The sequence below is a fragment of the Suricata suricatta genome, chromosome 13 (genome assembly GCF_006229205.1).
Source record: "Suricata suricatta isolate VVHF042 chromosome 13, meerkat_22Aug2017_6uvM2_HiC, whole genome shotgun sequence".
NCBI lineage: Eukaryota > Metazoa > Chordata > Mammalia > Carnivora > Herpestidae > Suricata > Suricata suricatta.
The window spans coordinates 3568152-3590052 of NC_043712.1; the positions used below are offsets into that span (position 1 = coordinate 3568152).

Sequence of the window (21901 nt, forward strand, 5' to 3'; positions counted from 1 at the left end):
CAAATAAAGATACAACAGGAGGAGACAAATAGCATTTTTAATTTAAAATAGACCGACATATGATTTTCGGGGAGAAGGCAAGAATGTACGGAAAGATTGAGGTAAGAAGCCCCAGGAGTTTGGCTGAAAAGTTCCTCAGCCAGTGCATCATCAGCCCGCCTACTTGCCCAGAAGACTGTCTGCTTTGGGCCGAGGTTGCCCTTGCAAGGCCAGCCTTGGCGGAGAAGCCCATGTTGGCCTGTGTGATTGGCAGGCCCCCGTGTGGGGGAGGTGGGGGGAGGCCCTGAGTCAGGAGCATGGGCTCTTCCCATTCATGGGCCTCAGAGAGAGAATACTGGCCAAAAGGACAGTTACACCTGCATTCGGAGTATAAAACGAGGGTTTTTAAAGCATGTTACTGTCAGGCTTTCTGCAGGAAAGACACAGGTTTTTCTTAGCGCTCAGTGGGCGGAGCCTAGGAATTGACCCTTGGTTTGGAGTCTGACATCTGCCTCGTAATTTGGGTTCGTCTAACCAGGTGAGGGCTTGAGAACCGAGGGTGGGTGGGATCCTGGAGGAGGGGGAATCCCTAGCGGAGGGTTGCTGGGGTAGGTGAATATTGGCTAACCTGAAAAGTATTGGCTTATCAAAAAGAATCAGTCTAAGACCTGAATCTGACATCCTTGCCAAAGCAGGACCCATGTAAAAACAGGGGGGGGGGCGCGTCCAATGTGAGGCTGGGCCAAGAAAGGTGAGTCTGGGAGTCTTCTACGGGGTCAGGAGGGCGCTAGGGGTGGGTGTAGTTGCCCATCCGCAGGGTCCCCTGGCGCACCGCACGCTCCTCCTGGTGGGCTCGGAGTGCTCTCTGGCGGTCAGTCTCGGTGGGGAAGGTGTCCAGGCAGGAGCGCACCTGCGGTGAGAAGGGAGCGCAGGTCAGTGGGCACGGAGCTCCCCTGTGCTCCCCTCCTCTCCTTGCCTGCCCCCTGCTTCCATCTTAGAGCCGCCACACAAATCATCTGTGAGAGAGGAAGAAGTGCAGAGCGTGCTGGGCTGTGGGCATCCTGGCACCGAGGGGTGACGGCCGTGGGTAGAAGGCAGTGAGGGCAAGGCTGCTCTGTGCCTAGATGTGCCTTTCTTTTTAAAAAAATTTTTAAGTTTATTTATTTTGAGAGATAGTGCAAGCAGAGGAGGGGCAGAGAGAGGGAGAGAGAGAGATGCAGGGCTCGAACTTGCGAACCCTGAGCTCGTGCTCTGGGCCCAAATCAAGAGTCAGACGCTTAGCTGACCGAGCCCTCCAGGCGCCTGCAGCATGCTGCCTTTCGGCTGCCCAGCTCCCTGCGGGGAAGATGTGAGTGTGATAAATGTCACCTCATGATGACAGGAGTCGCTGTGCAGTGGGACCCACTAGCCCACATCGCCCCTCACCTGCTGATTTTCCAACACGAAAACCCCCAGATGAACCGCCCTCTCTAGGGGGTACCTCCGGGCCCAGTCAGTGCTCCTTCCTGGGAGTCCACACCAAGTCTCTCCTGCCAGGCGGCAGCCGCCGAAGGAGGCAATAGTACAGGACCCAGAGTTCAAGAATGCCACCCTTCTGCAGGGAACATGAGACCGGCTCCAATGAGTGTCTCTTCAGTTAAAATGTTATCCAGTCGGTATTTCAGTCTGTCCTTCCTTCTCCAGAAACGGCGGTGGGTGAAGACCCCTCCTACTTCCTGGGTCTGTTTTGTCACCTCCAACAGCAAGAACTCCCCCCCCCATTAGAATAACTTAGGAGGCCCAGGGTAGAAAGGTTTTGCGCTTGCTTGTTCATGCATTGGTTCATTCATGCACTCACGCATTATTGAGTAAATAAACACGTGCTCTGTGCCTGGCACTGGGGATACCGCAGGCAACGAGACGGATTTTCTGTCCGCTCCGGGGCTTTTAATCCAGAGGAGGGGCAGACAGCAGCGATGGTGATGCCGCTGCTTCATTAGAACTGAGGGAGTCGGGGGTCCTCCCCGTACCCCGGGGGAAGGGACGAGATACGGGGGCTGGATGGGTGAGCAGCGGTTCCCCAGGCTGAAGGGGCAGCGTGCATGCTGGCCCCAGGCCCACCGGAGCCCCAGTTCCCAAGGGGATGAGGAGGGCAGGCATTCCCTCTGGGTTCATAGCGGCAGATGAAGGCTCCGAGGGGAGCTAAAGCAGGACCCATTCTTGTCAAGAATCCGGCCACCGGGCCACCCTCGGGTGGGCAGCTAGGCCCCAGGGCTGCAGGCAGCCTTTCAGTGTGGAAAGGGGAGGGGGAGGGTACAAGAGGAAGAGGCAGCAGAGGACAGGGGGGCGCTGGTAAGGGGTCTCTGTGCTCAGGGCCCACCCACTGGCCCCCAGCTCGGAACACGGAGGCCTGGGACCTCCCCACCCCCAGGAAAAGTCATGACCCTTCACCAGAGCTGGTGGCCCAATGGGCTTCTTGCTTGCAGAGGGCCGGCTAATGCCTCTACTGAGACCAAGTGCAGAGCTGATGTGACCTCCTGGTTCCCCACAGCCCGTATCTGCCTCCTGGGCCTGGGCTCCTCCAGCCCAGTCTCCTCTGGTCCAGGGAGCGTGTGCTCACCGGCAGGGCACCTGAAGGCCCAGTGGAAGCCAAACGGACTGTGTTCATCATTTTATGGACGAGGGGACTGAGGCCCAGTACAGCTGGTCCAGTGTTGGCTGCCAGGGGATTGGTGTCAGAGAAACTGTTCTAGTCTCCACCCCTACCCCACCCCTGGGCACTATGTTTTGGATTCTTTCTAGAAAATTCTGTTGCAGCCACAGCTCAACAGGGTGCCCCCTCCCTTCTCCCACAACTCACTCATGAGGTTGAAAGGGAGTAGGAGTTGGGGCACCTGGGTGGCTCAGTCGGTTAAGCCTTCGACTTCTCCTCAGGTCATGATCTCACAGTTCGTGGATTCAAGCCTCGCGTCAGGCTCTGTGCTGACCGCTAGCTCAGAGCCTGGAGCCTGCTTCCGATTCTGTGTCTATTTCTCTCTCTGACCCTCCCCTGTTCACTCTCTGTCTCTCTTTGTCTCTCAAAAATCAATAAATGTTGAAAAAAAAAAGATTTTAAAAGTAAAGAAAGGGAATAGGGGTTCCAAAAGCTCATGAGGAGTTTGTAAGAGTCAGCAGGTGGTGGGTGGACTTATTTATTAGTGCGAGACATAAACCGTGTTCTTCATTCTTGGGCACAGAGACCCTTAGGAGACCGCATAGAGCCTTGGGCCTCTCCTCTGGGGGAAACGTACCCCAAGTCCTGATGCACCCAGTGAGTTGGGAGCCGTGGGAGCGCCAGCCTCAGGTTTTGAGTTTTTCGGATGTGCATCAGGATCATCTGGGACTCTTGGAACCCAGGCAGAGTCCGAGCCCAATGTCAAAACTACCGAGTCCTAGAGCAGGGCCCTTGCCACAGTCACCAAATGTGTGCCTGGACCCAGAACTCAATACCCGTGCTCAACTCATTTTGATCAATCAAACCATGATCTTGTTCTCAGATCCATCTCCAGGTCCAGAGAAGTCACCGAGCAGCCATGTAAAAGTTGTCAGGAAGAGAGAAGACCCTACCCTTTATGGAAGAGAAAACAGCTGACAAACAAAAGGCTTCCAAGATGCACCTTTGTGTCCTCTCTGGAAGGGGACGGCTTGATTTTCATACTGTGACACAATTTTCTGCACACCCATGCTTCCCAGAAGGCAGCTAGAGATGCTCAGGGAGGCTGGCACTTTGGGTTTCCAGAGGCCTCATGGGCATCTTGGCTGATTCACATGCCCAACCGGCTGGGACTCTTAGGTGCCCACAGGCTCCTGGGGCTTTCAGAGTGGCAACAGTTTCCTCCTTGGTGGCCAGCCACCAATGGCTCTGGACAGCCCACATCTCTGCTATTTCCATGCACCCCCACAGCCCTTGAAGTGGGCTGAATGGTGACCCCAAAAGAGATAGGTCCACCTCCTAACCACTGGAATCTGTGAATGTGTTCTATTTGTAAAAGAAGGTCTTTGCAGATAGAAGTAGTTTAAGGATCTCAAGATGAGAACATCCTGAATTTTCCAGGAAGGCTCTGATCCCAGTGACGAGGATGCGTGAGACAGAAGACACGCTGGAGTGGTGTGGCCACAGCTCAGGAGGGCCGGGGGCCACCGACAGCTTCCAGAGACAAGGAGGCGTTCTTTCCTGTGACTTCTGGTGGGAATGCAGCCCTGCTGAAGTCTTGATTTTGGAGATCTGGCCTCCAGAACTGCCTGAGAATCCATTTCTACTGTCTACATCCCCATGTTTGTGCTGTTTTGTTACGGCAGCTGCAGGAAGTGAATATAACCTCCAGCCCTCCCCTGCAGCTCCGGGTGCAGGAATGGCAGATGGCACTGAGGGCACGTAATGGGCGTATTGAATTTGGCGTTTACGGTGGGCGGAGGTGAGGGGAGGCTGAGGTGAGGAGGTGAAGGGCGGAGTTGAGGGTGAGGGGAGGTGACGGTGGGCGGAGGTGACGGTGGAGGGTGGTGACAGCGGGTGGAGGTGGGGGCGGGGGTGGGGGGAGGTGAGGGTGAGCGGAGGTGACCACTGGCGGAGGTGAGGGCGGGCGGGGGTGACGGTGGGCAGAGGTGACCGCGGGCGGGTGGAGGTGATTTGGTGTTGGTGGCAGCAGGCTCATCGCTCACTCTCATCTTCTGAGGAGATGGTGGAGGATGGAGCCCTAAGGAGCTGCTCAGCTTAGAGACAATCAGGTTAAAACCAGCACACAGACAAAGGAGAACCCTGGAAGAAGAAATTTTCTTTTTTGCAGTCTCCTCTTACTTAGAAACTTCGGTGGGAAAGAAATGTTCATTCATCTAAAAACTGGATTAAGCACCTACCATGTGCCAGGGAAGATGCACACCTCTTGTACTTTGGCATTCCAAGTTCCATTTTCCCTTTGGTTTTCCAGAAGGGTATTTTGGGCACAGGAGGCTCAGCCCAGTGGCTGATCACGTGCACTCTGGCACCCAGTATGTTTTCAGCCACACTGGGCGGCAGTGGGAGAAGCAGAAGTCATGCCGCGTGAGGACTGAGATCCGTGAACTCCCATCCAGCAGGAACCTTGTGGACTTAAGTTGTCCAAGACAGGGGAGCTCAAGCAGGTGCCCATCCCCGGAGCTCTGAGGGGGGTCTGCATCCATCCTGTTCAGGACCCCCAGTGCCTGGCATGGGGCCATGTTGGAACAATGCTGGAAGGGGGCGCCTGGGTGGCTCAGTCAAGCGTCCGGCTTCGGCTCAGGTCATGATCTTGTGATTCGTGGGTTTGAGCCCTGCGTTGGGCTCTGTGCTGACAGCTCAGAGCCTGGAGTCCATCTTCAGATTCTGTGTCTCCCTCTCTCTCTGACCCTCCCTTGCTCATGCTGTCTCTTAAAAAAAAAAAAAAAAAAAAAAACCCAAAGCTGAAAGGGTGTGCAATTGAATGAGTGAGTGAATGAACGCAGTGGGCAAGGGTTCACTGCCCTCAGGTGGTCAGGGAAGGCTCCTCAGACCAGGTGGGCCTTGAACGTGGCCTTGAGGGGTCGTTATGATGGGAATGAAGGTTCAGGGGAAGGGGTGTGAGCAGAGACAGAAGGGCAGGCATGCAGTCGTGTTGGGTCTAATGGGGAATCCCAAAGGCTAACTCCAGCAAAAGCTTGCCCCCAACAGGGGATGGGTCTTTAGAAAGAGAAGAGAAACCAGATCCCTTGAAGACCCCCAATCCCCCTGCAGAACCCCGGAGTCCACAGAGAGGGGAGGTCCAGCTCCCAGAAAGCCAGGAAGTGGGGTGTCCCTCTGAGGAATCCACCCTGCTCCCCATGGACGGACCCTTCGGCAGTCCCACAACCGGCTCATGGTTTGCCAGGCACAGCCCATGGATTTCACACGAGCCCCAGAACATCTGGACCTGTCTCTCCATCTTACAGATGGGGAAACAGAGGCCCAGAGAGGTTAAGTCACCTGCCCCAGTTGCAGAGATTGAAGCCAGAGCTGTGGGAATTTGGCCCGTCTTCACTGACAGACTTCACTCCCTCTTAAGAAACCCTCATGAAATGAGTCAAGTGAGTCACTGCCGAGAACACTGTGGCTGCACCCCCACAGGCACACTCTCCCCTCCTAAAATAGCAGCTCAGCCAGAGACGAGGATCCTAATTACAAGTCAGGCCTCAAGCCGTGTGTGGTCACGACCCCGCAGACCCCTGGAGTCGGAAGATGAAGAGTATGGAGCGAGGAATTCCTTCGGAGATGCTTCTAAATTAAGCCATCTGAGGTCTGCCTCTGCCCGGAGGTAAGAAACCCTAGCGGCTTTGGCAGGAAGGCAGCTTTGCTGAATGGGGCTGAGTCACTGTAGGGTCCATGCAGGTAAATAAGTGGCGAGCGCCACGGCCTGCCAGCCGCCCCAGGAGCAGGGCAGGTGGGGGCAGTGTGCCCTGGCTGGCCAAGGCTCTGGTCCTGCTTGAATGGGCAGCATCGAGATAGCATTGGCCAAGTAGGGACTGGGCACCTTCACCACGCAGTACACGTGGAGATATGCCGGTGAGACGGGCCACGGACCTCACAAGACAGCGTGGGAGACGGCCACTAAAAACACTACACGTGTTTAATGGTTATTTAATAGGACTGTGGATGGGAATTTAACTCCAGCTGGGGGCCAGGAAGGCCTTTCTAGAGACAATGAGGGGGCTGAGCAGGGGAAGAGGAAGAGAGAATGTCCTAAAAGGTGGGAGCCTGCCAGGGCCCTGCAAGGGGAAGAATTTGGACAAATCACAGGAGATGAGAGCAAATCAGTGTGGCTGGGAGTCGAGCTGGGGAGGGGGGCTGAGCAGCCGTCACAGACCTCAAAAGAGATTAGTGTTCACCGCTGGTCCTAGGAACCCTACTCCCCTCCTGGATGATATCTTTTGACTCCCTGCAACCAAACAGGAATTAAAGATTCCCAGAGAGTCGGAAGAGACCTTAGACATCATGGAATCCAACGCCGTGGATGAAGGGTCCGGGCGCCAAGGTGGGCAAGGCCTCTCCGGTTCTCGGCTCAGCTGGAGCCCAGCACCAGCCCGTCACCTTCTCCTGAGTCCACCCCCCACCCGCACCCCCACCCCTGACCCCGACTGGCCCCGGGGATCTAGGTTCCTGGATTGCATCTCTCTGCAGCAGAATCTTGGAGACGCTCTTCTGGTCCACTTTCTTCGAAGCAGCTTTTCACTTGATTCATACCCTTCATTGTACGGCGGCCACTTTGTTGATTTTGCGCAAGACGTCGTGATGCCTTCTTTGAGGCTCGTCCGTCCCTTCTTCTCTTCTTAGCATCTAGAGTCATCTGCTAGCTAATTACCTTTCACTCTTTACCGTTTATATAACTAGCACGAGCGATTCCTTTGCCCTCTAAATTGTCTTTGATCTCATCTCAGTTTCGAGTTTTGAGTGCATTTATTTTTGTTCGTTTCTCTTTTCATCTAATTTCTATCAAATTTCCGTTTGGGTTTCTTCTCCGGTCTTTTAGTTATTTATAAGTGTGCTTTTTAAATTGCCAGGCAATTATATTAGTTACATTTGTGACTGATTTCTAACTTAATTTCTTTGATGCCAAGGTGATTTGTATGAATCAGACCCTTTGTGTTTGTTCAGTTTTTACTTTTTTGCTTCCTTGAAGAGCGTGATCTATTTTCAACAGAAAATCCTTGAATGGAATGACGTGTTGCCATTACGGAGCAGGTGCCCAGGAGATCCGGGTTGGGGGACAAGATGTGGGCATTATCCTTTGTTTATCTACCTTGAGTATCCGACATATGCCAGACGAGGCACCAGGAGCCTGGAAGGACTTGGAAAGCCTCGCTATTGTGGAACGAGGAAACAGTAATGAAAATAGAATGACACAACTATTTATTCAATTAGAGTTGTGCTAAGCACTAAAATCACTCCCAGATTTGTTTTTTTTGTAACAATGCTTTTAAAGTAGTCTCTACACCCAACACGAGGCTCGAACCCACAAGCCCAAGATTGAGAGTTACAGGCTGTACTGACGGAGCCAGCCAGGTGCCCCAGAAGCGCCAGATTTGTAAGAGCTTATAATACAGACAATCAAACTCCGGAGCCAGAGCCAGAGGAGGCTTCCAGAGGGGATAACATACAAGACAAGACTCAAAGTATAAGGCAGAGATGGAGCGGGGGTTCAAGTGGGGTTGCTCTCCCCCGGTGATCAAAACTCAGGAAGAAGACATGAGCGAGGCCTTCATGGGGGGGATCTGAAGGCCAGCAAACAGGACACATGCTCGAACCCATGTTTGTAGTCAGGAAAGAAAGCAAATGCCATTTCCTGCCCATCCCGCGGCGGTAACGGTAATAAGTCTGACGTCAGAAGTGGGAACTTTCATGGGCCACCAGCAAGGGTGCTGAGTGGCACAACCGTTGGAGGGGGCGTGGCATTACCTGGAAAGGCAGGGCTTGTGTGCACCCTACGAACCGGACTCCGTGTTTAGAAACGTTCAAAAACGCCCACCAAGAGACGCGTACATGAACCCTCACTGTAACAGGGTAAGAAGTATTAGAAACAGCTGCACGTCCATCAGTGGGAACTGGGTAAACCAAAGCCGGTCAGTTCACACAGCGGAATGCTCTGCCTGTTAACGGGACATGCCCAGAGTGGCCCTGTCCCACATGGTGGCCATGAGCCGCATGCGGCTATTTAAATTTGAAGTAACTAAAATGAAATGAGATGAATACTCAGCCCCTCTGTCGTACTAAAGCCCATTGCAAGTGCTCCATAAACCCACGTGGCCAGCGGCCACCGATGGACAAAACGTCCATCGTCACAGAAAGTTCTACGGGACAATGCTGCTCTAGGTCTGTCTGAGTCAACACGTATAAATCTCGAAAACAATGTTGCAGGGGACAGAGAGTTTAATGGAACAAAATGGAACATGCGTGTGATGCCGTTTACATGGAAGATTTAAAATTTTTTTTAACATTTATTTATATTTGAGAAAGAGAGAGAGCAAGAGTGGAAGAGGGGCAGAGAATGAGAATCCCGAGCAGGCTCTGAGCTGTCAGTACAGAGCCCGATGCAGGGCTCGAACCCACGAACAGTGAGATCATGACCTGAGCGAAAATCAAGAGTCAGGTGCTCAGCCGACTGAGCCGCTTGGACGCCCCTCTGTGAAAGACTGAAAACCTGCCACGCACCCCTGTGCCGTGCAGGTGCGTGTGTGGCGCAGAGCTGGAGGAAAGAAGTAGGGGGAGGCGTGCCGAGCACCGGCTTTGGGAGGGTCGCGACTGGGGTCAGCGCAGGGGGCTGAGAGAACGCCAGTTTTTTCTGAAAAAAATTCTTGCCTTTTCCTCTTTTTAACATGAAAACTCAAGGAGGCCTTTCGAAATTGTGTTTTGGAGAAGTGACTCGGGGGCGAGGGACCGAGGCTGGCAGGGTCTCCTCCCTCCACACACAGCTGGGCCAGAGTGAGCTTCCCAGCCTGTGGTTTGCGACCGTGGCTCGTGCGGACTTTCCCTGCATTAGACTTATCCCGCCCCCTGGGCAGAGTCATCTCGGTGCCTCTAAGAAGAGGTCCAGGACCCAAAGAGGAAAGACGTGGTCATTTTGCCTCGTGACACCAGCCTTCGCCGGCTGGGCCAGCTTTGATCCACATGCCAAAGAGAGTGAGGAGCGTTTTGCCTTCTGACTTTCCTTGTCTCCTCTCCGTCGTCTCCTTCAGGGCGAGGCCTCTGTTGCACAGGGCTCTTTACGGCAGAGAGAGGCCCTGCTGTCCTTCCTGAGGCCACACCAGTGGCCCGTGGAGGGCACTGCATGTGCACAGAGGGCCGGGCGGGACTAACCCGCCGCTGGGCAGGCGCGCTGCCTCGGGCCGGGCCCTCGACACGGCCCTACAGAAAGGAAAGCTGGCCCGGCTGACCCTCCGTCCCTCTCATCAGCCACACGGTCGTCCCCCAGCTGGACGCCAAGCTCGCCAGGGCCAAGCCTCGGGGCCAAGAAGGCAAAAGGCAGGACTTGAGAAAAAAAATGCCAGATTAAAAAATAATAATAATAAAAATCTGCTGAAGAGCTAAAAATGATGGCTATAGAAATCTTAGTTAAGTTTCAGTGGGGGGATTGGGTTTTTGCTGGTTTTTTTTTTTTAAGTGACAGCCACTCAGGAGACCAGGAGAGAGAGAGGCTTTACTTTAAAAGATTGAGGGGCTGTCTCCTCTAATGAGGGGTACTTGAAAATTATGGATCAGTCCCAGGTCAGTAATTTCTGTCAAGTTCAGGGCAGCTGGAGGTCAGAGGCCCTGGTAGACACACATCCGTGTGTTCCAGACCTCGGCGGCGCAAGGCCGAGCCCCAAACTCTGATGGAGACAGTGCGTAGCTTAGGTAATTAACGAGGGTGACAGTATCTCCGGAGACATCTGGTCCCCTACGTTGTTATCCTGCTACCGGCTCTGATTGCTCCATGGTCCAAAAATAGAGCAAGGACACAGGGCCTGACCCTCCCTGCTGACACAGGCTGTGTTCTCAAAGAACATCCGAGCTCAGGCTTACGAAACAAACTTCCTGCCTTCTAACGTGGCACCTGGAGGAATCCATGTCAGGGGAGCGGGTCCTGGCGGTGGGGACGGCGGGATCCAGGTCTTGGTCCACTGGCCGTGGGGCTGAGACTTCCTGGGGCCGACGGAAAGACCCGCGTGTGTGCCTTTGAAAAGGGGAATCGACTTGCTTCTTCCAGAAGTCATGCCAGTGCCTCCAGAGCACGCCCAAGGATCTGCTAAGGCAAGTCAACGGCTGCGACCGAAGTTGGACAACGGGTCGTTTTGCTGGACGCTGGTGCACAAGTAACAAGGTAACACGATGGTGGTGGGCACTTGGCTGACCTTCCCCCAGGGCCTCCGGGTCAGCTCCCACCTCCGCTTCTGCAGCTTCTCATCTCTTAGGCTTCAGGGAAGTGAGAGTCACAGAGGATCCTCGAGGGGACCCCAGACCCTCCTTGCATCTGAAGCCACCTCATGGCCGCCTGTGATCGCCCTCCAGCCTCCAAAGGCTGTATCTGGACAACAACACTCATCTGACTCAAGGTGCTACTCTGAGGTTTCAATGGCCTGACCTTTTTTTTTTTGAAAGAACTTTATTGAGATATAATTCCCATGTCATTGGGCTCACCCACTTAAGGTATATAAATCAACGACTTCTGGTATATTCATAGGCTTGTACATTTCCATTGCCCCTGAAAGAAACCCTCTTCCACTGAGGAGACGTCACCCCCGGAGCTCCTGGCAGCCATCTCTCTCCGTCTGTATGGATTTGCCTGGACACTTCCTAGAAACGGACTCCCACGGGGCATGGGATTTTGTGACCGACTTCTTTCCCTTCGCATAATGTTTCCAAGGTTCCTCTACGCTGTGGCGGGTGTCAGGACGTAATTCTTTCGTTGGGCGGAATGATGTTCTGTTGCGTTCACTCATTGGGTATCGACGGACGCTTGGGTTGTGTCCACTCTGGGGCCAGGATGAATAGTGCCGCTGTGAACACGCATGTACGTGTTGTTACGTGGACACGTTTTCTTGTCTCTTGGCGAGCTAACTGGCAGTGGAATCGCTGGGGGGCATGTGGGGACTCTGCCCTGGGATTTCCAAAGCGGCGGCACCATCTTTTATTCTCACTAGCAACACTGGAGCGTTCCAATTTCTCCACATCTTCACCAGCTCTTGTTACTGTTTCTTTCCTTCTGTTTTATTGTAGCTGCCCTAGTCATGGGAGCCAAGCTGTGTCCCAGTGAGATCCGATTTAGATTTCCCTGATGGCTCACGATGCTGGGCATCCTTCATGACATCCGTCATGTCCTCACATGGACATCCTTCATGTGCTTATTACCCATCTGCTATCTTTGGAGGAACATCTATACAATCCTTTGCCCATTTAAAATCATAACGGGACACCTGGTGGCTCAGTCGGTTGAACGTCCGACTTCAGCTCAGGTCACCATCCTGCGGTTCGTCCATTCAAGCCCCGCGTCAGGCTCTGTGCTGACAGTTCAGAGCCCGGAGCCTGCTTCAGGTTCTGTGTCTCCCTCTCTCTCTGCCCCTCCCCTGCTCACGTTCTTTCTCTCTCTCTCTCAAAAATAAATTTAAAAATTAAAGAAAAATTTTTGACTAGATTATTTATCTTTTCATTACCGAGTTGTAAGTGGCATATTTATATTCGTAGATACAAGCCCTGTATCAGAGGATTTGCAAATATTTATTCCTTTTCTGTGGGTTGTCTTTTTCACTAAGTATCATTTTGAACCAACAAAGTTGTCCACTGTGATGATATCCTGGTCGTGTCCAATTTGTCTGTTTTCCTTTAGTGGGTTATAGTTGATCCCTGCCTGTATACGTACCCTAGCAGCACAGAAAGAGGAAGGCTTTGGGACCCTCCGCTGTTTGTTCATGGCCACGAGAAGGCAGGGACGCGGAGCCGGCTTCATTTCGCAAATCATGTCAGCTCAGACCGGTGGCGGCCACTCTGTTATACAATATGCCCGGCGGGACCGAGGCTCGTGTAAAAGCGTGCAGGGATCAGTTGGCAGGGTCTGCGCTGGGCACACGAGGGGAAGGGTGCCACTCAGAGGGCGCTCTGAGAGATGACAAGAGCTGGGGACGAATGAAGACTCGGAATCCACAGGATGAGACAGCCAGGTGCTCACCTGCCCGTAACTCTGTCTCCCTTTCCAGGTCCCCGTGGGTCACCCTCACTTGGGTTGGCCAGTGGGTCCATGAGTGATGGGGGAGCACAGAGACGGAAAGGGACGGGTAGGGAGGCCAGCAGGAGGCGGCACGGACTCCCGGAGGGGCGGCCCCAGAGCCGCACGGGCACAGAACACGGTGGGGACTCACCAGCGCCACCATGGTCACTTCGGGACCATGATGGTTGCCGCTTTTTTTAATTTTAGTGGTTCTGCTTTTAAAAACCATGAAATCCTTGAGTAGGCTGCCAAGCCATGGGGGGAAGCTTGCGGGCCATGGCTTTCCACGGGCCTGTAAGAGAGGCGCGAGTTCCTCCCGATGAACCCTCAAGTGTGGCCCGAGGACCGGCCCCCGCGGCGAGGCCAGCTCCCATCCTCCTGCCGGCAGGTCCGGCCGTGGGAGTCGGCCCGTCTCGGGGGCCTTCGTTCGCAGCCCCCCGGCCCCCGGTCATCTCGGCTTCCCTTTGACACGGCTCAGCCCCCGAAGGATGTCACGCTGGAGCTGTCCTGGGGGAGAAGGTCCCTTCCCGGTCCCCGCCTCCACCCCGGAGCCCTCGTGCGGCATGCGGGCGTGCACACACACACGCACACACACACACACACATGCACCCCAGGATGCAAATGATAACCACAGAGCCGTCACTTGTGAAGCTTGACAGAAAATAATGAGAAACACTAAATCTTTTATAAGGTCAACACTCGCCTTAGCCGAGCAGCTGTCAAACAAGAAAAGAATTTAGCGCCGGAGCCACGAAACTTCCATCGGCTCATTAAGCCCAACAGGGCCCGGCCTGGCGTGGCGGAGCAGACGCGGGGCCTTCCGTTTTGTGTCAGTAATTTGCGGCGGAACAGGCAGGAAGAAACACCAGCGCCAAAGGGGCCTGGGGGGCGGCTGGGGAATCGTTAGCGCGCCAGGAGCGGCCCGGGTTCCTAATTGGAAGCATTGGGCATTATCAACCGAGGATTTGCCTCCGCTCCCTGACAGCTAGTGGGCCCAAAATGATCGCCCACTTGTCAGTGTAAAAGACCATTAAAAACAAGCCATTTTGATTTAATTGGAGGCGGTGCACCGTGGGGCCAGGTGAGGAGGCTCGTCAGCCCCGCTCACCCAGGCTGCCGCCGCTCTCCCTCCATGACGGGGCCTGGAGGGGGACAGAGGGGGGAGGCAGGTGCGGGCGCCTCCCAGAATCTTCGCCTTTCAAAACCGGTCGGAGGAAGGAGTGAACGGGAGACAGAACGAGCCTTCAGAGCCGAGGCGACGCGGGCTGTTTTCAGTGGGGCTGTCAACAAACGTGTGACAGGAGGAGCTGTGGGGGAGGGGCCCCCTTTTCTCTTCAGAGCCCAGATGATGGGAGTCTGCCCAGTGCTGCTCTCGGGGGAGGTGGCCGTGGGGCGTCCGGCCGCCAACGGGAGATGGGAGGTTCCGTCAGGCGGCTGCTTAGCCCGTTAGGCGCTCAGAAACCGCCAAGGGTACGGTCTGGATGGTCACCGCAGACCCATCTTGAAGTCCAAGTAAGAGGCAAGGGGGGACCTAGGGCAGGAGGCATGTTGCTGAGACCCTTGGAGAGGTCTGTGAGCAGCCACTTTCGGGAGGCCACGGGGCTGCACCTGGCTGAAAATTCGACATCATCTCCATCAGAAGAGGCCACTCGCTATAAATATTAACGCACACACACAGTGGGCTGTCCCACCAGGTGGGGGCCTCCAAGCACGGGGGCCTCTGTCTGTGTGTAGTTTCTGAGTCAGAGTGTAGACTCCCCGGTGCCAAGGACTGTATGTCGTGCATGTTGATGCCTGGTATGAACGCCATGGGTACTTGATAAATATTAATTGGCGCTTGCAGATCTCAGAGAGGCCCACAGATCTGTGTAGGAATCTCGCCCCCGTCCCACAAGCAGTGACCTCATTTGCTGCCTACCGCTCCTCTGACAAGACAGCAGCTGGAGGAGCACGAGGCGCTGGGGGGGCATCTTGGGGACAGCGCGGGGAGACACACCAGCCGATCCCCCGTAACCCTGCGCGGTGCATTCTGATGAAGGATCGGGCCAGGAGGAGACACCAGATCCCCAGTGAGCATCAATCTCCAGAGCTCCAAATTTTGCTGCTGATTTTAGACAATGGGGATTCCTTAATTACTTTCTCTGGAAATTTACCTGACGGTGCTTTCTCAGGTAGCGCAAGGTGGTTATCCAGGCTCACGGTTCCTCGGTTGACAGAGTCTTTGATTTTGTGCTTGGTTGCAAATTAAGTCCTTTGCTGGACCGTCCGTACAGTGTCCATCAGAGCCTTATCGCTTATTCATAGAGGCTGTTGAACAACTCCTGTGTTTCTGCCAGAGAAACTGGGGACACACTCAGATGTTGGGTGTCCACAGCCCATTGGGTTGGGGTGAGGTCTTGTGTCTTTCCCCTTTTCCCTTATTGGAATGATGAGCAGGGGGAATGTTGGGGGGTAACTCTTAAGAAGAAACAGAACCTTCCCGTGGTGGACGAGGCTGACCCTGTCCATTCACAAACAGGAGTTAGAGTTAAGTGTCCTCAGCCAGACAGTGAGGGTGTTATGCCATATTCTGGACCCTTTTCTGGGGAAATAGCAAAAACAGGAGACTTCAAGGGTCTTATGGTAAATCGACTGCTAGGGGCACCCCACAGACACCGAACAAACCTTGGCTAGATGGCTAGGTGGATGCATAGATAGATGGATGGATGGATGGATGGATGGATGGATGGATGGATGGACAGATGGACAAGTGGATGGATGAATGGGTGGACGAATGGTTTAATGGATGGATGGATGGATGGATGGATGGACGGGTGGTTAGGCAGATGGATGGATGAATAGATGGACAGATGGATGGAAGGGTAGATGGATGGATGCGTGGATGGATGGACAGATGGATGGATGGGTGGATGGGTGGATGCGTGGATGGATGGACAGATGGACAGGTGGATGATGGATGGGTGGACTAATGGCTTAATCGATGGATGGACGGATGGATGGATGAATGGATGGACAGGTGGATGGATGGATGGATAGATGGATGGATGGATGGATGGATGGATGGATGGATGAACAGATGGATGAGTGGATGGATGGATGGGTAGACAAATGGCTGACTGGCTGGCTGGCTGGCAGGATGGATGGATGGCTGAATGGATGGATAGATGGACAAATGGATGGACTAATGGCTGAATGGATGGATGGATGGATGGATGGATGGATGGATGGACAAACAGATAGATGGGTGGACAAATGGATGGATGGACAGACAGACAGATGGATGGATGGATGGATTAGGAGCCCAAAATAAGGTAACAGAGCCATTAGAAATGCATCTGAGATGCAGGCATTCTAAAGATCCTCTCCATCTGCTTCGCCAAGTAGAAAAGGTGACATTTTTTCAATGTTTGTACCTTGTCTCCTTCCAAGTGATTTCCAGGGGCCTAATGAATTAATTGTGCATGATGTAAAATAAGCTATTCAAGAGTTGTATAAAGCAGAGACTTTCTGAAGAAAACATACAGTCCTTCCCTCCACCCCATGGGGGCCTTGCCAAGCCTCTGGCTCAGTGCCTGGCACACAGAGGAAGCACTCAAGACACAGTGGCTGCTGCTGTTATTACCATTATTAGCAGTCTACAAAGCTGACTGCGGTGTTTTCCTGAAATTGAGCCCACGCAGGGCACCGTCACATCAACTCTTGGGTTAAAGGACTCAAGTGACACTGATGGATGTCTGCAACCCCAGCCTCACTCACAAATATGGAGAAAGGCAGTTTGAGTTGACAAGGGAGGGCAAAGGAGGTGGGGGAGGCACCTTCTGCAAGCCAGGGACGGTCCCACCAGAACCCAGCCAGGTTGGCATCCTGATCTCAGACGTGTAGTCGTCAGAACTAAGAGAAACAAATGTCTACTATTTAAGCCAACCAGGCTATGGTATTTTGTTCTAGCAGCCTGAGCAGATTAAGACAGAAGTTCATAATCCTCAGGGCTGTTTAACAGACGAGAGCCTGCCTCCCGCCGGCATGTTTCCTTTGGAAGGTCCCAGCAAGCTTTGCAGCAGACATACGGAAGTGCACCCACAAGCCCTCGTAAACACAGGCTTTAAACATCCCTGTGCGGAGCAGGTGACATGGACCCGGGCAACTCAGGACCTGCTTGCTGAAAATGCAGGCTTGGACGCTACCCCAAACCCACTAGAGGAGCTCCTGGGCAGAGCCCTGGAACCTGCATTACCGAGCCCTCCTCAGAGATACCCCAGGCACAGCCAAGTTTGAGACCTGTGTGTCTATCGGACAGGATGCCAAAGCCCCGTCCAACACGCAGGTTGTGTTGTCCATGCCCAGCCTGCGGCCAAGCCCATGCCCAGCGCTTCACACGCAGGACTGCATTGCCCTCCGCCACTATGCCCACTTTACAGGAGCAGGAGTCGAGGCCGGCACAAGGCGGGGAGCCCGCCAAGCCTCACGCCTGTTCAGGAGGCCAGCCAGCGATCAATGGCCTCTTTCCTTTTTAGCCTTGGGGCCAAACTGCGATTTAAAAGATGCTCAGGGGCTTTATCAAGGTCTAGGGCGGTGGGAAGTTTTGTTTATTGTGAGAGCTTAAATCAGCCGGAGGGGGCGCCTGGGTGGCTCAGTCGGCTAAGCCTCCGACTTCAGGTCAGGTAGGATCTCACGTTTGTGGGTTCGAGCCCTGCATCAGGCTCTGTGCTGACAGCTAGCTCGGAGCCTGGAGCCTGCTTCTGGTTCTGTGTCTCCTTCTCTCTCTGACCCTCCCCCTCTCATGCTCTGTCTCTCTCTGTATCAAAAATAAATAAAACATTAAAAAAAATTTATTAAAAAAAAAATCAGCCGGAGCAGGGCTCTGGCCACGACCCCCTGAACACCTATAAAACCCGAGTTCTGAGAGTTCTCTTCACTCTCCTTCCCGGGTCCTGCCTTTAGCCCCCAACTGGTCCCCTGACCTCAGTTGTGGGTCAGTAGTATTTATCGGCTCTACCAAGGCCTGCGGCCTGGGGCAGCCAGCCAGAGGGCCAGGCCCCCACTCATCAATGATGGCCCTGGGGCGCCTGACTTCAGGCCTCCACGCCTCGGTCCCCTCACCTCTGAGACAGCACGGCTCTCCTCGGCCACCAAGGGTTATTGGGAGCATCTCCACGAAATGAGACGGCTCCTCGAGCCGTGGGAGTGTTCACAGTCGCTGCCTCTGAGGAACTTCTTGGACGCACTTCCCTCTGCTGGCCCCGCGCTGGACTCGGGCCACACTACCCACCTTCTTTTGCACGATCTAATGCATCATTTCCTGGGACCTCTTTGAGGAGAGGAAGGGAAGAAGCCAGAAAACACTCCACCCTCTTAACTTCCCCACTACATGTCTCTGACGCCCATGGACTTTACATCCCTGAGGGACATCAGGGCGGTGGTGAGGGGGGGTGGGGGGGGGCCCATGTTTATTTGCTTGCGGCTCTTAGATGCAAGGATGCCAGCCTCTTGGTTCATCTTGCCTGTACTTTTGACAGAGCTCAGTTTGAATGAATCCTGAGTTTACCCAGGCAAATCACTGAACACTGTTTATTGCTGGAACCTTCCGCTGGCCACATGCTAGACGGCTTTGGATCCCATCATGGTGATGCGTGAGTGCCCGGTGACAGAGACTGAGATGTGGGGGCCCTTGGAAATGAGGCACTCAGAGATTAGCCCCAACTCCTGCTCAAGCTGGGAGATTCTCTCTAGATCACCAGGAATTGTTCTCTTGGGGATGAGCTGGAAGAAGAAATTGGAGACCCCTAGAGTCCATCGACTCCCCAAATTCAAGGTGAGAGTCTACCTATCCCTAGAGGTTAGATATCTATACATGATGCCAAGACATGCAGTCTTGTTGGCTTTCTGGTTGACTTTCTTTTTTATTTAATGTTTATTTTTAGAGAGAGAGAGAGAGAGAGACGAAGTGCAAATGGAGAAGGGGTAGAGAGAGAGAGGGAGACACAGAATCAGAAATAGCTCCAGGGTCTCAGCTGTCAACACAGAGCCCGATGCGGGGCTCAAACCCACGAGCCTGGAGAACTGAGCCAAAGTCGGACGCTTAACCGACTGAGCCACCCAGGCGCCCCTAGTTGACTTTCAACACAAGAATGGAAATGTTTTCCCCCCTTGGGGGAGAGGAGCTTCTGTAGTGAACTCATAGTCCCCAGGCACCAGAAGTGTTAAGGGGACAGTGGGGCTGGGGGTCCCCAGGTTGCAGGGCTAGTCCAATTAGAAGTGCCAGCTCCCACCTCCCCGGGCCCCAACATGGACACTTGATGTCTCCCTCTGTGACCCGGGCACCCAGACTCGTCCTGCTGCTCCAGGAATTTGCTGCTGTCACCCCCCAGCCCCAGCCCTTTCCTCTTGTCCCCTGTCCCCTGAGCCTTCAGCTCTGGCTCTCTGTCACCTGCCAGCATTGAGCAGCAATGTCACCTATGAGCAGGTGCCTAAAAATTCTGTCCCTCCAAGGTGCCGGATTATGTAAAACCAATTAGGCTTCCGCTTTCATCTCTCTGGCGAGTCAGCTCTTCTGCATACTGATCCGATGTATAATGGGGGCCCCTGTATTTAGGGAAGAAATGTCAACTGCGTCGGGACCTCTGAATCATTCTTCCTATCTCCCTGTTTCCGCGTGTGACACATCCCATCCCTGCACTCGGTGCCCGACGCGGCAACAGGGAATGATTCTTATTCCAAAGCAACGGTGCGACAGGATTCTTAAAATACATCCCTGGTGCAGGGGCCTCGGGGAGGGGCAGCAGATCCGGCGTCTGCGCTTCCTGGGTCTGGAAGGAGGGACTTGGGGGCTGGACACACCTGACTGGAGAAGGGCTCATCTTTAGTTATAGCCCTTTGGAGCCCTTTGGAGGGGAGGTGGCAGCCGGCTGGACGGGCTTGGAGCCCGCTCCGGGGGTTTAACAGAGAGTTAACTTTCCAGCCGGCTATGATTTGTAAGGAAGCTTAAAGGTAGGAAAGAAAATCCTTTTCTTAGATTCAGCAGCTTTCACTAATCAGCTGCATCTCTGGGTGTCACTGCTTGGCTGACTGCTGATTTCTTTCCTGCCGTCTCCGGTTCTATTAGGGAGCCGGGGGCCCAGGAGACCCGAGGCAAGGTTAGTCTTCCACAAAGAGAGGAGTCTGATCCCAGCATTCAGAGCACAAGGGCTTGTAAATCAAACTGTTAGCTTAATAGCTTGGGCCATTATTCTAAAGCAGTCGGGCTGAAACCAAAAGCCAAATGAAAATATAGTCCATTTGTTCATACTTTAGTGACTGAATGACTATGTAATGTCGAGGGTATCGGTACTGTGGGAGAAAGATGGGTCCGTCCGGGAGAGGCACGGTGTTTGCCGTGAAGGGTGACCTCGAGGTGCTTGGGCAAACCTCCCTCTAACATGAGTTTGGGATCTCCAATTATGTAACATGGATTTGGCCACAGAGAGCCGCCATCACTGCTGGGGCGGGGGGAGGGGGGAGCGCTGGCCTCTGGCCGCTGCCCCTGATGGATACCCAGTGTGGAAAACCAGCCGTGGCCAGCAGCACCGAGCGTTTGTGGGTCCAAAAAGTACTGGGCTGAAGGGTGCTTGAGCCCTGGGGACAGGCACCCACGGAAAGATGTCCCCCTCCTTCAGACACGTTAAAAAAAATAGCCTTATTGGTTTTGTAAATGTCATGTACTCACTGTAAAAATTTCAAACAATGCAGAAAAGAGCATCAGAGAAAGTAGAGCTCGGCCTCACCCCCCCCCCCCAGAGGTCACTGCTGCTGCGACGCTGGACACCTGACCTTGAGATCAGACCCCTGCGCAGACGTGTGGGCGCCGTGATCCCAGTGACGGCACACAGCACAGGTTCTTTCCCCTGGAAGGTGTTGGAAGGTCAGTAGACTACTGTCAGAGTTTCAGTGGCTGTGTAATATTTCGCAGTGTTATAGATCATCTCTGCCATATCCGTATAGGGTCCCTCAACCCGCATCACATCCGCCCCCTCGCAGGCTTTCACCCACTGCTGGCGGTGGGGCCGCAGTAAACGCTTGGGCGCACTCACCGCGGACGTTTGTCTTCGGGCCGTTATCTCTGGCAATCTTTGTAAGGAAGGATAAACTGTCTGCTTTTCCTGGCTTAGTGTCAGGTGACCCTTAGATGCGCCGTTCAGACCGGGTCACTTTTGAGAGCAGAAGGTGGCACTATTGATAATGCCAACCCCTGACAGGCAGGCCAGGGTGCGTGGCTCCTTCCCCGGGAAACCTGAGCAGTCTCCTGCCGGGAGCAGGTGAACAGGATTGTGCTGGCGGGTGTGTGGTTATGCAGATTGTCCCCACTGCCACCCCCTCCCCTCCCCGCCGCCCGGGGCTGCCTGCTGAGGTTGGGGTCTCTCCGAGCTGCAAACCCCGGACACTGGCCACGGGGAGCTGCTCCAGCCTTCCCCCCCAGCTGCCCACCCCTCGGTCCGTCTGTCCCCTTCACCCTCGCCGGCCACCCGCAGCTGCACAGCAGTATAACAGGGCCCGGCACAAAGGTGCTTGCCAAGACTTGTGAATGAATGAATGAGTGAATGAATGAATGATCAGCAGGACCACCCCTCAGGGCAGACGCCATTTATTGGCACCTTAATAGGGTCCAGGTTCCCTGCTAATGTATCTCTGTGCTCTGATCTGATCCAATCCGCCAGCCCCTTTCTCAGAAGGAATGGGGACTCAGACAGGGTGACAGCGTGTGGCGGGCTCGCCATGCGGCCCAGGCATGTCTGACCCTGCGTCCTGTGCACATGCAGACACAGCCCCGGGGCCCCTCCCCCTTCCCCACGGGCGGCCCCCGCGTTGGTCAAGGGCAGGGGCCCCACTGCCGGCAGGCACGGGGTGCGCGGGGCCCCAGTGGTCCCTCCACTCGGGGAGGGAAGGCGACGAGTTCACGTCTCCTCTCCCCAAAAATGGAAACCCGAGAAGGGGGCTGAGCTGTTTCCCCTGACAGCTCACTCTGGGCTTAGGGGTCTGCCGCCTCCAAGAGCCACCAAGCCCCCGCCCACACCACGCTCTGACCAGCGAGTCTGGGATCGTGAGCCTGAGGCTGGAAGGACGGGCTACCCCCTCGGGGCACCTGGGGGCTCAGTCCGTTAGGGGTGCGACTTCGGCTCAGATCATGTCTGGGGTCCATGGGTTCGAGCCCCGTGTCGGGCTCTGTGCTG

At 54.4% G+C, this 21901-nt stretch overlaps 1 protein-coding gene across 3 annotated transcripts in view; it reads right to left on the minus strand.

The window, feature by feature from the left end:
* Window positions 1–19: 19 nt before the first annotated feature.
* The window catches only part of CFAP77 (cilia and flagella associated protein 77), a 129868-nt gene continuing 107986 nt past the window's right edge, over window positions 20–21901 (minus strand). The window contains exons 6-7 of one of the 3 annotated variants that reach the window (XR_003902124.1): window positions 20765–20976; window positions 20544–20625 (exon numbers count right to left, since the gene is read on the minus strand). Coding sequence is in view for 1 of the 3 variants with exons in the window: in XM_029921040.1 (XP_029776900.1) it covers window positions 767–889 (123 nt within the window). In the remaining 2 variants the exon portion in view is untranslated. Of the gene's footprint in view, window positions 890–20543; window positions 20626–20764; window positions 20977–21901 lie in introns of those variants that run through there. The other 2 variants (XR_003902125.1, XM_029921040.1) reach the window with 2 other exon arrangements.